This window comes from Sebastes umbrosus, chromosome 3 (genome assembly GCF_015220745.1).
Source record: "Sebastes umbrosus isolate fSebUmb1 chromosome 3, fSebUmb1.pri, whole genome shotgun sequence".
In the NCBI taxonomy this organism is placed as follows: Eukaryota; Metazoa; Chordata; class Actinopteri; order Perciformes; family Sebastidae; genus Sebastes; species Sebastes umbrosus.
Genome location: NC_051271.1, coordinates 28869075 through 28883191, shown reverse-complemented (window position 1 = coordinate 28883191; position 14117 = coordinate 28869075). Strand labels below are relative to the sequence as shown.

Genomic DNA, 14117 nt, shown 5'->3' with positions numbered 1-14117 from the left:
CCCTTCAACAGTGCAGTGTGTGTAACCATTCATATCCCGTCCCAGCTGTGCATCTCCACAGGTTTTAACCTTTATGTATTGTCACGCTTCCTCTCAGGTGTGGATGTTATCGCCAAGTTCGCTCAGCTGGAGTTCCGTTATGGGGATTCAGAGAAAGGTCGCACCATGTTTGACAAAGTCCTGACGAGCTACCCGAAACGTACAGACCTCTGGTCCGTCTTCATCGACATCATGGTCAAGAATGGATCACAGAAGGAAGTCAGGTGAGAAAAAGCCCTTGCTTTGCCTTCTCACTTCCCCCTCGTCACTTCTAACGCATTTCCTTGTAGCTATTCTGTTGCAATGAAATACATATAAACAAGTACACATAATTACATATCGTGGTTAAGATTTTAATCTACGTGTTTATTTGTTATGGTTTTCATCACTTGTTCTTACTAAATGTCCTTACCGCTACATTACAATAATGTTTGTTTTATACATTTTCTTTTTTTAATTTCGAAAATTTTTTTTAGGCATTTAAATTAATTATAAGATCTGTGCATCTTTATAAAAACTGATATAAATGTTTTTTTTTTTTAAATAGGGGATTTCATGATTTTCTCTACACCCTGAAAAACGTAGACAGTAACCATATATGTCAGTCTTCACACACAAAAAAATATAAAATATGTTGTTTTTATGACAGATATTGTAATTCTAATGTCCTTACCGCAACACCTAAAGCTGTTACCTAAGGACATGTTGCGGAAATGACATTTTTGCTAATAATGCCGTTAAACGTCAGCTAGTAAGGTCTGCTATGTTAGCTTTGACTCTTAGCATCTAATATACATGAATTCAACAGTAATACTAAGTTATTTTTTAAATGTTGTTCAAAATACACAATTACTAAGCTGTATGGTAAGGACACACAATGAATACTTAAGAAGAAAAGGTGATCTTGACCTTGTTTTTCTTGATCTTGAGGGTCACATGTGGGTGGCATACTTTTACTATGGTATTTGTTGCAGTAATGACTCAGAAGTGTGGGACGGGCGTATTAAGATGAAAAAATCATACAAATGATTTATAAACAAATAAATAATTTTAATATTGTGTAAAGTAATATGTATATGAAACAATTCCATTTGAATTGATGTCATATTGTAATTGAATTGGCTCATTTTACGTATCTCAACATTGAAACCACAGTTGTGGGACATGAAGAAAAGTGGTGTTTGGACACATAAAATGCTTCATAAATTTTATTAACTCACATTATTGAGTAATTATTTTTTTTATGTCAAGATGGGACATTGTTTATATATTTGTCAAGCATTGCACTGCAAATTTGAACAAAAATCTAATTTCATTGGGGACTTAAAAATGCCCGTAGTTGCAGAAACAACCTCATATATAGGGAAATATACTTGCTAAGATATACAGTCCCGTTTAAACTAATTAGCCTTGATGGTTTACTTGAGAAAATCTGAAGTTAGTGAGCTGGTTAGGTGTATAAGACCAGTTTTATGATCAAACGTAAAGAGTGCTTCATGGCGTTTTCCCAACTTCCTGTCTCCTGCAGGGCGCTCTTTGATCGCGTGATCCACCTGAGTGTGTCCGTGAAAAAGATCAAGTTCTTCTTCAAGCGCTACTTGGAGTACGAGAAGAAGTACGGCACCCCGCAGAGCATCCAGGCAGTCAAGGAGAAGGCCATGGAGTTTGTGGAAGCTAAAGGCACCGAGGCGGCCAACTAATGACCAGATACACACAATAATACACACACTGTGTGTGTGTGTGTGTGGACTGCAGTGTGCTGAACCCGGTCTGTCAGGTTCCTCCTCTGAATGATCCAACTTCTTACCTTGTAATTTAGGCTTTTTATATTGTTGTGGACTGGGGATCTCTGAACCTGAAAGTCAAACCTTTTGTAAAGTGGGTTGTAACCATCTATACATGTAACAAACAAACCGGTATTTAACATTTCATTTTAGTCCATTTTGTATGTGAAAAGAGGTATGAAGAGCATAATTATGACTATTAGTTTACTGCATTTTTGAATGGATTCACACATTTGTGAGCATTTTATTCTATTAATCCCGCCTGCCTTTCAATAAATCCAACACCATTACAATACATTACGTGACGTTTTATTTAAAAGCAACAAATACAAAATAACAATATATATAGGGACATGTTTACATACAATACATACAGGCAAGACTAGTTTTCTATCAGTCTCTTTTTAAAAGGAAAGGGCATGGGACACAATCGGTAACAATATTGTCTACTTAAATCGTCATGGTTGTAATCCCGCTGGTCTTGGTTTCAGCCGGAGGTTGTGGCTACCTCAGACTGCTGGAGCATTTCACCTACGTTGGCAGTATTGAAGATGCATGTGTGGCACAGGGTTATAGGGTGACTGACATGGTTTGTGCTGGCTGTATTGGTAACACCCCTGAGATATTAGAGGTATCCATACTGATCCTGTATTCTGATGTCCTGCTCAATGCCTGTAGTGTTGTTTGTCTCTGGCAGTGCTGCACTAGTCGTCCAGTGACTGTGGCAATGATATCCTGCTCTCTCTCTAATGTGGCTCCTTTTTCCTGTCATGTTTTTTTTTGGTGAACAGTGCAATATGGAAGTAGATCTAGGAGCAGTATTTTATGAAAAGATCCTATTTCATCCACCCACTCCCTGACTGATCTGACCAAATTATTTTGGTGCAGTCAATATCCAATTCCCATCAAGGCATATTGCTGAAAGGTCAGCAGCAGGGCGGCCACTTTGGGATCATTATCAACATTTCCTGTGAGATGTCTTTAAGATGACCGCTGTCCATCATCCCTAGTGTAGTTAATGTGTGTGTTTTCTGTAAGGGGAGTCCGGTTTCCTCTTCTTGCTCAGCTCCCTCACACCTCCTCCGGATCCATCGGACCCTCGGCACCCTGGGGAGCGTCTGTGTGGAGCCGGAGGATGGGTTTGTTGCACATGGGGCACACGCTGCGGATCTCCAGCCACTTAAGCAGGCACCTGACAGGACAAAAACGGTAACATTTAGCTGGAAAACAATGAGCATTAGACACCAACATCTGGAATCATGATTAAGTGCTTTTTATTTCTTTTTTTATATTTATCTATTTATTAATTATTTATTTATTTGCACTATATAAACTTCCAAAAAGTGCGAGAAAAAGCATTTCAACACCAATTTCCCTCACCTATAAATCTATATTTTCTGCAATTAAGTTATTAACGAAGATCTATTAAGTTACATTTCATTAGTAGTCACTTGTTCAAATAAGTTTTGTATCTACAGTATATTTTTTTCAACCTGAAAATTCTTGGTGAAAATGTTCTGAAGTCTTTAAAAGAAGATGTAAAAAAAATAATGCTTTGTCCAATTCAGGGAAATAGATGAGCCTTATTGATTCCACTCTCAAGTGTCAAGAAAGGGAAAAAAGTACTATAACAGGAAAAGTTTATTATTATAACAAGATGTTTTTCACGTTATAACAAGATATTTACTCATTATTACAACACAAATGTAACAAATTATTGTTATAACAATATACTTTTTATATTGTTATAATGTGAAAGGTTTCGCGTTTTAACAATTTAAGTGAGGATCACGTTATAACGTGACAACTGATATTGTTCTAACGTGATCCTCACTTATCTCGTTTTAACTTAACGAAACATGTCACGTTTTAACAAAAGTTATCACTTTAAAACATGAAATATTTCATATAACATTATGCAAAGTTGTCAGATTATAGTGTGAAATATTTCACGTTATAACAATATAAGTTATCACGTCAAAACATTAAATATTTCTCGTTATAACAATATGTTATGTTAAAACATGAAAAGTTTCACATTCTAACATGAAAAGTTTCACGTTATAGCAAGATATAGTATTTTGTTATAACAAGAAAAGTTTGTATATTTGTAATAACATGAAAATATATTTTTATAATGTGAAAAACAACTTGCTATAAGGATATACTTTTCACGTTATAACATGATACTGATCCTATTTCTTGGCTGGGTGCAGTAACTTCATGGAGTCCTGTCATCATCTTGAGGTTGCCATGCAGCCAGTGAAGGCTTCAGGTAGTTCTTCTCCCTGTTCTGTCTTTATGCCAAGCTAAGCTAACCATCTACTGCCTTCAGCTTCATATTCATCGTACAGACATGAGAATGGCATCTTCCTTCTCATCTAACGCTCTGCCAGAAAGCCAATAAGCGTCTATCTGCTATCTATTTATAACTATTCCAGTTTAATAACACTCACTTCTTGTGAAATGCATGTGAGCATGGGCACACTCCCAGTTCATCCCTGGTCCTGAATTCCTCCAGACACACTGCGCAGGTTTGCTGCGAGAACAAAAAAATAACAGCAAGGTTAGTTTATGTGATTAGATTTGTTTATTGCTTCCATCTCTATTCAACAGAGGGCTTGTATCTCATCATCATCACAGATGAGAACATTGCCATTTGTAAATGAGATAAATTTGAGCAGCAAATGAATTCAGTGTGACCTAGATTTAGAGCATAACACAAGTATAAGCTTGTGTTTTGAAATAATGCTTTTACCTTAACTATGTTTCCAAGTAACAGGATTATTTCAACCTTCCCTTGTACAAAAACAGACATTGTGGCATTCAATTGAAAATGACCCCTAACCACCGCTTCCTTGGAAAAGAACTGAAAGAACTTGGAAATGCAATATTTTTAGAAACCACAAGAGACAGAGAAGAGATCTTCTTATAATGCATTTTGAATGAGTGCAGTTATTCCTGGAGTCCTAAATTCTACTTCAAGTAGAGAGAGAGCCATGCAGGCACTCTGACATTTTTTTTTAAATGGCTGCATTTGAGATACAAGATCATTTGAGGACATCTCCTCTGTGAGTGTGTGCAGCATGTTAATCACATCCGAGAGGAGAAATTGATCGAGTTAACCAAGTGAACCCTCCCAGCTAATAATGGGTCATGTGAGCTGGCGCGGAAGCAGTTTGTTTAACATGAAATGTGTCCAGCTGCCAGGTCATTACATGTATTATGTTAAGCACATACTGTACGTAAAAAGCAGAAAGAAAGACTTACTCCTAGAAGGCTCAGTTTCTTGCTTGCTCCCTTCAGCACCACCTGCAGTTGGAAAAAGGTGAAGGAGAGAAGTATTGTGTCATGTTGATGATGTGTCAGCGCTATTATGTTGGCAGAAAATCCATGTTGTAAAACAAACACTTCAGATGGGTTTCAATGTCCTGATGTGACCGGCTTAAAAATATCTACAGGAGTGGTGTGCAATCTCTTGTTTGTTGCATAGTTGGAAAAAAAAAAAAATCATTATGAATACATATAACACCGACAGCTGCAGCTGGAGTTCAACCTTCCCTGAAGCTGGAAACATTGTCACTAACTGTCACTAGACTACATTGTGACACCCTGCTACCTGCTCACCATATCAGGCCTTTTCACACTGCGGCTAGATGAACCGTTTTGAGTCAGAGGGCAGATGAGGATACACAGATGAAGTCAAGGTCATCTATAAAGGGTGGTGCTGGGTTTCACAGTTGACGATTACAGTGTGAAATGCTATAGTAGTAGTCTATTTATACCCTGCCAAAGAAACTGGTGCTACATGTTCACCCACAGTGACATACATACTAGACTGCAGTGACTACATACCTCATTGTAGCTGAACTGCTCTCTGGTTCCTTGTTGTTTCAACCTGAGAGAGGCAGAGAGAGAGAACAACATCTGTATGGTAGAAGTGACTGTCGTAACAACTGGAACTTAAAGGTGTTATTGATAATAAAATTTAAAATATTTTTTAGTCTTTAGAAAGGTGCTGAATAAAAGTATGGCTTTTCTTGAAAATATTATTATTATGAATTAATCATTTAAAAATGTTGGCAGGTCCAAATTCAATGTTTTGTTTATCTCTGTGGAAGATGTTTGACGTTTAGTTCCCACTTCTAACAAGGCATGTGAGCCAATAGTAAAACAACGTTGGTATCACCTGGCGTCTCTGGGTTGTCAGTTAGTGTGGAAAAACGGATAAATGGCTGAGATTGACGGTAAGTTTTGATAGCTTGTTTTATTCGTTTGAACCAAAAAAAAAGAAAATACGGTTTTAAACCAAAAATGGAAAAAGAGCAATTTTTCCGTTTTTGGTTTCTTAATCAAAAAACAAGAAAACAAAAACACCAAATTCAAATAACGGTCCAATTTAGTTTTTTTCTTTTTGCCATTTTTTGTCTTTTGATTTGAAGGATGAAAAATGACAGATAGGTGACACGGAAGCAAAAGTAAACGTCAAAATAAAAGCCAAGAGGATAGATAGGCCTTTCTAAATAAAATCTGCTACACACAATTCTGTTTATTTTTTCTTTTCATTTGTCCAAACATTGCTTCTTTCTTGTAGTTTATTGTATAGTTTTCCCTCTCTAGGTTTATTCAGATAAAGCAATCTGGGCTCTGCTCACACTTTATAGACGTGCAACCGGTTATGAGGGGTCACATGGAGATATTGCTTCATATTAGAGGGTCACAGGCAAAACAAATAATATTTGAAACCACTGACTTAAGTCACCCAACTTATTCATCAAAACTCAGTATTTATATCAACATATTAACCAGCACTATGCTGCAGTCTTATTAATGTAGATGAATTGGCACCAGCATACATTTATAGAAACTAGATTGATTACATTTTTTTCATATCACTGTACAGCTCGACTGATGCTGGATTTTTTAGGCCAATAATGGAGAAAAATCATATTTGTTGTATCATTGTGCCATAACACAAACAAACATTTTTGATAACGGTCCTTTAAATGTGGTATCTGCATTAATTGACTTTTTGGCCACATGGGGGCAACGCAGCAAGCTGTGAGTGTAATATTGTGATAATACCATTATAAAGTTGAAATGGGGACAGGCTAGCAAACGGTTGCTTATTTATACATCCACAGAGCCTTTTAGAAAGGTGCCAAATAAAAGTATGGCTTTTCCTGAAAAATATTATTATGATTGTGAATTAATCATATTAAAAGAACAGATAAATGGCTGAGATTGACAGTAAGGGCCTGGCAACCACTTGTTGTAAAGTAAGCAATGGAAAAGGGGGAGGGACAATGTTATCAATAACACCTTTAAATAGCTGCTTTTGCTGTATGTTTTAACATGTATGTACATAAACACTAGCACAGATTGATGTTTTTTTTTCTATTCAAACAATTATCGACGATATTTAGCAACTTTGGCAGCTCTGCAGGGCACCACTCCATACATTTCCATCATGATTGCTGCTATCATCACATATTAAGATCTTATTCCCAAGCTAGTTTGAATCAATGTTAACCTGCTGTGGCACACTGTGATGCAATGCTTGTTCAAACTGCCAAAAGCTCTCTAACGGGATTGCGGTTATGTCGCTTCTCTTTTTGTACTTTCCGCTTTTTCCCCACATTTCCCATGAACCTTTCTCACTTTCTCCCCAGATTTTCACAGCCATCCAGTCCATCCTTCTCCCAATCCCTCCCCTACCTACCTGAAAAGGTAGCAGCAGAAGATGAGGCTGAGCATGAAGACGAAGAGGCCGATGCCCAGCACAATGACATACACATTGAGCGGGAGGTGATAGATGTCAGACGTCATGCTGCTGCAGTAGTGTTGAGAACCCAAACCACACAGGCATCCTGGCAAGAAGAGTTTGCAGGTACAGATTACATACTGTTAACCCAAATTGAACTGTTACCTTGTAGAGTCCAACATGTTAGTTAAAGTACATTTAATAAATCCTTTTTCATTTCTTATATGGTTAAATGTAGAGGAGTCATTCTGTGGGACTATTATGACAGTTAACCTCAAAACCTCTTTATATAGGTTTCTGTATTTTTAGTTTGTTTACAGCCTCAGTCTTTTAAAGGGGACCTATTATGCATTTGTGCTTTTCCCCTTTCCTTTAGTGCGTTATATAGTTTTTTTGTGCATGTAAAAGGTCTGCAAAGTTACAAAGCCCAAAGTCCACGCCAAAGGGAGTTACTCTCCCCCACAGAAATACTGCTCCTGAAACACTTTGCTTGAAGTCCCGCCTTTTCTTCCCTAATGTGGTGATGTCACCAAATAACATGCTTTGCCTAGCAGCTAGTTTGGCATGCCCTCAAACAATGCTAGTTAGAGCAGAGCTGGAGCAAAGTCCGAAGAGTCAGTTTCATTGACCAGTCACAACAGTGGGCCAGCTGACCAATCAGAGCAGACTGAGCTCAAACAGAGCGTTTCAGACAGAGGGTGAAATGAGGTGCTGCAGCACCGTCTGTAACATTAAAGCATGGAAACATGTTCTAGTAGAAACCCAAAATACATGTATGCACTTGAAAATAAGCATATTAGATCCTCTTTAAACTGCATTTTCCTGTCTGGCAACTTCATTTTCTACTTCCCCATAACAAACACCAAACCTCTCCCAAGATCTACAGTATACAGTTGATAGCATTGACAGTTCAAGTCTAAATTGATAGCATATAGACTTTAGACGCTGCAGATACAGACAATTGCATTGTTATGAGTTAAGAGAGCAGGTAAGCTCTTTGGATCTGTGAAATAATTTTCCTTTGTCAAGGAATGATTATCATTCGCAAGCACTACCAATTGTATTTAAACTGTACAGTGATGAGAAAGAGGAATCATGGCAGAGAAGTGTTTGTTGTTGATCATTAACTACAACATGAATCTACAGCACCATACCTGCCAACAGATACAAAACTCCACCATATGTTTGCTTGACGATGAGCGTGTTGCACTTTGGCTCATCTCCACACAATCGACAGTCTTACAAAAATATTTGGCGACGGAGTTTAACGTAATTGCTGGTGTTTATTTGGATGCAGGTGTTTCTAGGGAGCTGTGACTGGCACTGTGGTGGCAACTGAGGACTGCACGTTAATTGGCTGTGAACAAGACAAACATGGAGGACAGACACCACTTCCGCCACACCGCCATCTGTTCCACAGACTCTATAGAGGTGACTGGTGGAGTGTGTGTGTGTGTGTGTGTGTGTGTGTGTCAGCACTGGGGGATGGAGGGTAGGGGTGTGTGGTGTCTGTCTGAATGTGTGTGTATGTTGCAGGTGGCAGGGGGGTTGGGTATATCAAACAGATTGAACTCTGGGGACTAAAGGACCATTTGGTAAAACAATAGCAGAGGAAGCCCCACTTCCACAGGCCACATGTGTTCCTATTAATTTGCGGCGAGGATGCTCTTTGCCAGCCTCTAAATGTCCATGTGTCCCTCTTTAGAGTGAATGAATGGGTACAGCTTGCACACTGTGGGGGGTATGGGTTGGATAATTTGACATGGCTGGGTGGTTGGGGGATTTACAAGGGTGGGTGAGGGGGGGAGGATTTAGGGTAGGGAAGACCTAGGGTAGCATAATGAGAGCTACAATTATGAACCAGGCGTGGATGCACTGCAGAATCAGTCAACAGTAACAAAACAAGAATATGGAGAATGAAATATCTTTCAGTTGCCATGGCTGTCAAACAAACATGATCTTGAATTGTTTTTAATATTTTAACTCCAGTCTCTCAGCCATTTCACGAGTACGCCCATTGCATGGATCCCCTAAGCCAGCAGTACAACAACAACAACTAAGTAACTGAGTTTATGAGACACAAGTGATTACACGCGTCACCACCTCTTGTGTATTTGGCACACGGCAGAGAAATCCACTCACTTACCGTTACACCATTGGAATGGTTGCATGAAATTTGACTCCCAGGGCAACAGCAGTAAAATTCAGGCCTTGTCAGCAGAAGTCTGGAGAGCAGCCAAGCTCGTGGGCCGGAGCTCCGGACACTGGATCTCTGCTTGGAGCCTGGATTCAGTCCCTCTGAGCTGGCTCGCTCCTTTGTTGGGTTGTGTCAGCTCCTCCAAAAATGACTATCAAGATTGTTCAGATTTGCTCAGATTCCACAAATCCTCTGGAGGTGCGGTTTTGTTGGCTCAGCAGTCTGGGCTGCCCAGCATTCCCAAATCTGGATTAACCACTCCGTGTAAAGACTGGGAGATTTGGGACTGGGGTTCGGGCCGGGACTGAAGACCTCATGTGCTCCTGGATCCCAGTGAGAATGATGTCATCACGGGGAGAGAGAGAGAGACACACAGAGAGAGAGAAGAAGAAACAAAGAAATCTTGTTGACAAGAACTGATTGTTTTTCAGATGCCTCACACCATGTGTTATTCAGGAGGTGTTATTGTGAAAAGCTGGATCTTACTCAGTAACAATGTCATACACAACACAGGCTGCTTGGCAACAACAGGAAATACTTACATTTCAGCAGAAAAAGGCCTTTTTGATGACACTTTGCGTCTGCAGTGTCGTCCCCACACCAAATTCAATGACATCCACCGCTCAAACTGACAGTCCTTGTCCAATGAAGGTAATTATCTGGCATTAGTCTGTGCTTTGTCTTCCTCCCAAAGCTGCTTTTTTAACAGAGGATTTTCACAAGTCTCACCCCCCTCTCTCCTCTGTTGTCTCCTCCTCCAGTCCTCTGATCCTGCAGTGGGTATTCCTCCTCAGTATAGAAGGCAGAGATGTGCTTTCCTCAAAGCCCAAACAAAGTGAGGACAGCTCCATGCAGTCAACAACACTCCTCTGGCTGGGTTTTGGTGTTCTGCTGGTGTGTTTATGTGTCAGTTAGTGTGTGTGTGTGTGTGTGTGTGTGTGTGTGTGCGTAGGGTGGGGGGGGATCCTACTCTCCCTCTAACCATCTGCTCCTTCAATTGAGGAAAGAAAAAAGCAGAGACAAAGGCTGAGTGTGTGCACGAGCGTGTCTGTCTTATTCAGACTGTCCCACCTCCAGCTGGCTTTGTCATGGCAGGCTTCCCCTCTTCCTCTCTCAATCCATAATGGTGCTCAGACAGAGCTTGCAATCTGCCTTTCCCTTCCTCCCCTTCTCTCTCTGCTGCTCTGCCTTGGGTTTGTAAACAGATCTGTGCTCATGTGACCAGCCGTTTTGCCTCGCAACTCTCCTCTCACTCAGCCCTCCCTCGCTTCCTCTGTCCTCCAATCTGTAGGCAGAAGGAAGGCAGAATGAGCCCAACACTGACGAATGGGGCGCCTGCAAGCATGCTCATGTGTATGTGGCTGTATGCGCACAGCCCTGTGCATGTACGTATATGTGAGAGGGAGAGAGGAGAGAGACGTTTGCAGCAGCATGCAGGGAGGCCCCAGCCAGCACCATGCGCATGGCTGATGTCCTGACAACCAAAACAAAGCCATTTGTGTGAAGTGGAGGTCAGGGAAAGAAGAGATGATGCAGCCTCATTCACCATTTCCTTCCTTAACACATATACACATTGTATTTTTAGAGCTTCAGAAGAATATTATTCATGTTTGATCTATATATAAACATCCTGTCACTCTTTTGCAAAAGAAGAACGAGGCGGAAAGAGCAGAGAAGAGGTATCTCTGTTGATGGTTGGGCTGTGTATTGGCAAGAATCTGGTGATACGATACATATCATGACACAGGGGTTATGATAATATATTGCGATTAGGGCTGTCAAAGTTAATGTGATAATAACATGTTAAGGCAAATTTGTTTTAACGGCACAAATTTATTTAACGCATTAACACAATCGATATTTTGGAGGTTGAAGCGGGCTCAGATTTAAAGCGAAAGTGAAGATACTGATATCATGTGAAACTAGAAAACCTAAGGAATCCATTAGTACCAACCATGTAGCTCGTGAAGGAGGTTAAATAACGCTCCAAACCTGCGCTACATTTTGACGAGGAAAAACTGGCATGGCCATTTTCATAGGGGTCCCTTGACCTCTGACCTCCAGATATGTGAATGAAAATGGGTTCTATGGGTACCCACGAGTCTCCCCTTTACAGACATGCCCACTTTATGATAATCACATGCAGTTTGGGGCAAGTCATAGTCAAGTCAGCACACTGACACACTGACAGCTGTTGTTGCCTGTTGGGCTGCAGTTTGCCATGTTATGATTTGAGCATATTTTTTATGCTAAATGCAGTACCTGTGAGGGTTTCTGGACAATATTTGTCATTGTTTTGTGTTGTTAATTGATTTCCAATAATAAATATATACATACATTTGCATAAAACAATCATATTTGCCCACTCCCATGTTGACAAGAGTATTAAATACTTGACAAATCTCCCTTTAAGGTACATTTTGAACAGATAAAGAAATGTGTGATTAATTTGTGATTAATCGTGGACAATCATGTGATTAATCGCGATATTTTAATCGATTGACATCCCTAATTGCGATATATTGCGATACTGTAAGTAAGGCGATATATTGCGATTTCTTTAATCTAATTTTTGGAAAACTGTCATAGTATAAAGAACACACCGCCATATGCATAAAATCTGAGTAAAAAAAGTTTACTTTTTTATGCAATCAGAACAGTGGGATCCACATTTTCATTCATCACATCCAACATCATAGCACTACTTTGAGAGGGCATATAGACGGTGCATCTCTCTGCCAATGATATACAGTATTGACTGAGTTAATCTTTGCATGTAAACTATTAATTAAAAATCTATAGTGTTTTTGAGAATCGATACAGTATCACAAAACATAATATTGCGATATTCTATGTTTTCGATATTCTCTTACACCCCTAGTCGATAGAGGGAACAAAGCAGGAAGCAAGACATGAAGGGGAATGATATGAAGAGGAAAAAGAGGGTGACACAGAGAGAAAAGTCACAGCCTGGACAAAGACGTTGCCTGCATGTCCACCCCCACACCAGCGGCCCTGGCTGCCATGATTCGCTGAGGGAGAGAACAGCTGCTGGGCTACTGGGCGAGCTGTGAGACGGTCAAGGGGAGTGCTGTTTCGCCAATCCCCAGGGGGAGGGAGAGAGGGGGGAAGGGGGGAGGTAAAGGCTTCAATGGGATTCATGCCATTTTCATTCACCCTCCCCTCCTCCCCTCCAGCTCCAGTAATGACATTACTGCTGAATACAGGAACAGCTGGATTGACCGCACAGATGCATGAGCATAAACTCAGTCCTTAATGCACTGCATGCACTGTTGGGTGTTTACGCGTCTGAATCAGATGAGATGTGTGTTGTGGCTACAGGGTTGTGTTGTCATTGTTGGCATGTGAAGGATGGTGGTTTTGTTACAGGGGAACTACGCCCATTTTCAAAATTCTTACATGTTATTCCTATTGTCTAAGACAGTCCAAAAAATATTATTAAACATTAACAACTTTCCCCGAAATCCAAAAACTAGAGTGCTAAAACTCAAACTTGTGATGTCATAGGGTATAAAGTGTGGAGCTGCTCCATAGACAATTAATGGGGAGAGATGTTATAGATGACACTGAGAGCAGCCAGGGGAATGATCTGAGTATATGGGGACATTTTCTTTTTCACAACTGACAAAACTAAACTACAATATAATAAAGCTCATCTGGGTATAAAAAAGAAAACCATTCTGTGGGTCCACAAAATCAGTCTCCCGTTCATTGTCTATGGAGCAGCTCCAGACTTTATACCGTATGACATCACAAGTTTGAGTTTTAGTGCTCTAGTTTTTGGATTTGGAAAAGAGTTGTTCATATTTACTAATATTTTTTGGACTGTCTTAGACCATAAGAATAACATGTATGAATTTTGAAAATGGGCGTAGTTCCCCTGTAACAGCACGTCCTCTTATCTCTTAAATATGATGAAAACGCCATTGTATCAACTGCTTCCTGAAGATAACACAGTGTATGAAAATGTTCACAGATTATACATATCAATTGTAATGAAATTGCTGTAAAATATATTGAATAGGCTTTCTTTTTTTTTCAAACGTAGAAGACAATTCCTCAATGTTTTACTGGGAAGTGACTGATGAAACGCAGCAAGAAAATGAGGGAGCAAGAGAGATGCAAATGTTGGCCTTGTTTTCTTTGGTGATATGTAAATTGTTTAGGCTGTCCCAACCTTTTGTTTTTGCATAAATCATAGCTTTGCCTGATTGGAGATGCAGTAACATTGTAGGTTCATCTGCTCATAACAAGGTTTAAGACCAGAAATGTGCTTCAAAGCAGAATAAATTATATTATACAAATGCTCTAA

The 14117-nt window shown here is 39.8% G+C and overlaps 2 protein-coding genes and 1 long non-coding RNA gene across 5 annotated transcripts in view; 2 read left to right on the top strand and 1 right to left on the bottom strand.

Moving 5' to 3' along the window:
• Nucleotides 1-2118, top strand: part of pdcd11 (programmed cell death 11) — a 22585-nt gene extending 20467 nt beyond the window's left edge. For all 3 annotated transcript variants that reach the window (XM_037762543.1, XM_037762552.1, XM_037762559.1), the window contains exons 35-36: nucleotides 98-263; nucleotides 1568-2118. In XM_037762543.1, coding sequence (XP_037618471.1) covers nucleotides 98-263; nucleotides 1568-1739 — 338 coding nt within the window. In that variant the 3' untranslated portion in view covers nucleotides 1740-2118. The remainder of the gene's footprint in view (nucleotides 1-97; nucleotides 264-1567) is intronic.
• On the bottom strand, nucleotides 2117-10985 carry zgc:175214 (uncharacterized protein LOC557610 homolog). Its single transcript, XM_037762948.1, has 7 exons — nucleotides 10327-10985; nucleotides 9734-10107; nucleotides 7546-7693; nucleotides 5679-5721; nucleotides 5094-5135; nucleotides 4280-4362; nucleotides 2117-3015 (listed from the first exon to the last, which is right to left on the bottom strand). The coding sequence occupies exons 2-7, from the start codon at nucleotides 9756-9758 to the stop codon at nucleotides 2895-2897; spliced, it is 462 nt and encodes a 153-aa protein (XP_037618876.1). The 5' UTR covers nucleotides 9759-10107; nucleotides 10327-10985; the 3' UTR covers nucleotides 2117-2894.
• Nucleotides 10544-14117, top strand: LOC119484267. Its single transcript, XR_005205936.1, has 2 exons — nucleotides 10544-10619; nucleotides 13854-14117. It is a non-coding gene; the product is annotated as an uncharacterized LOC119484267 (long non-coding RNA).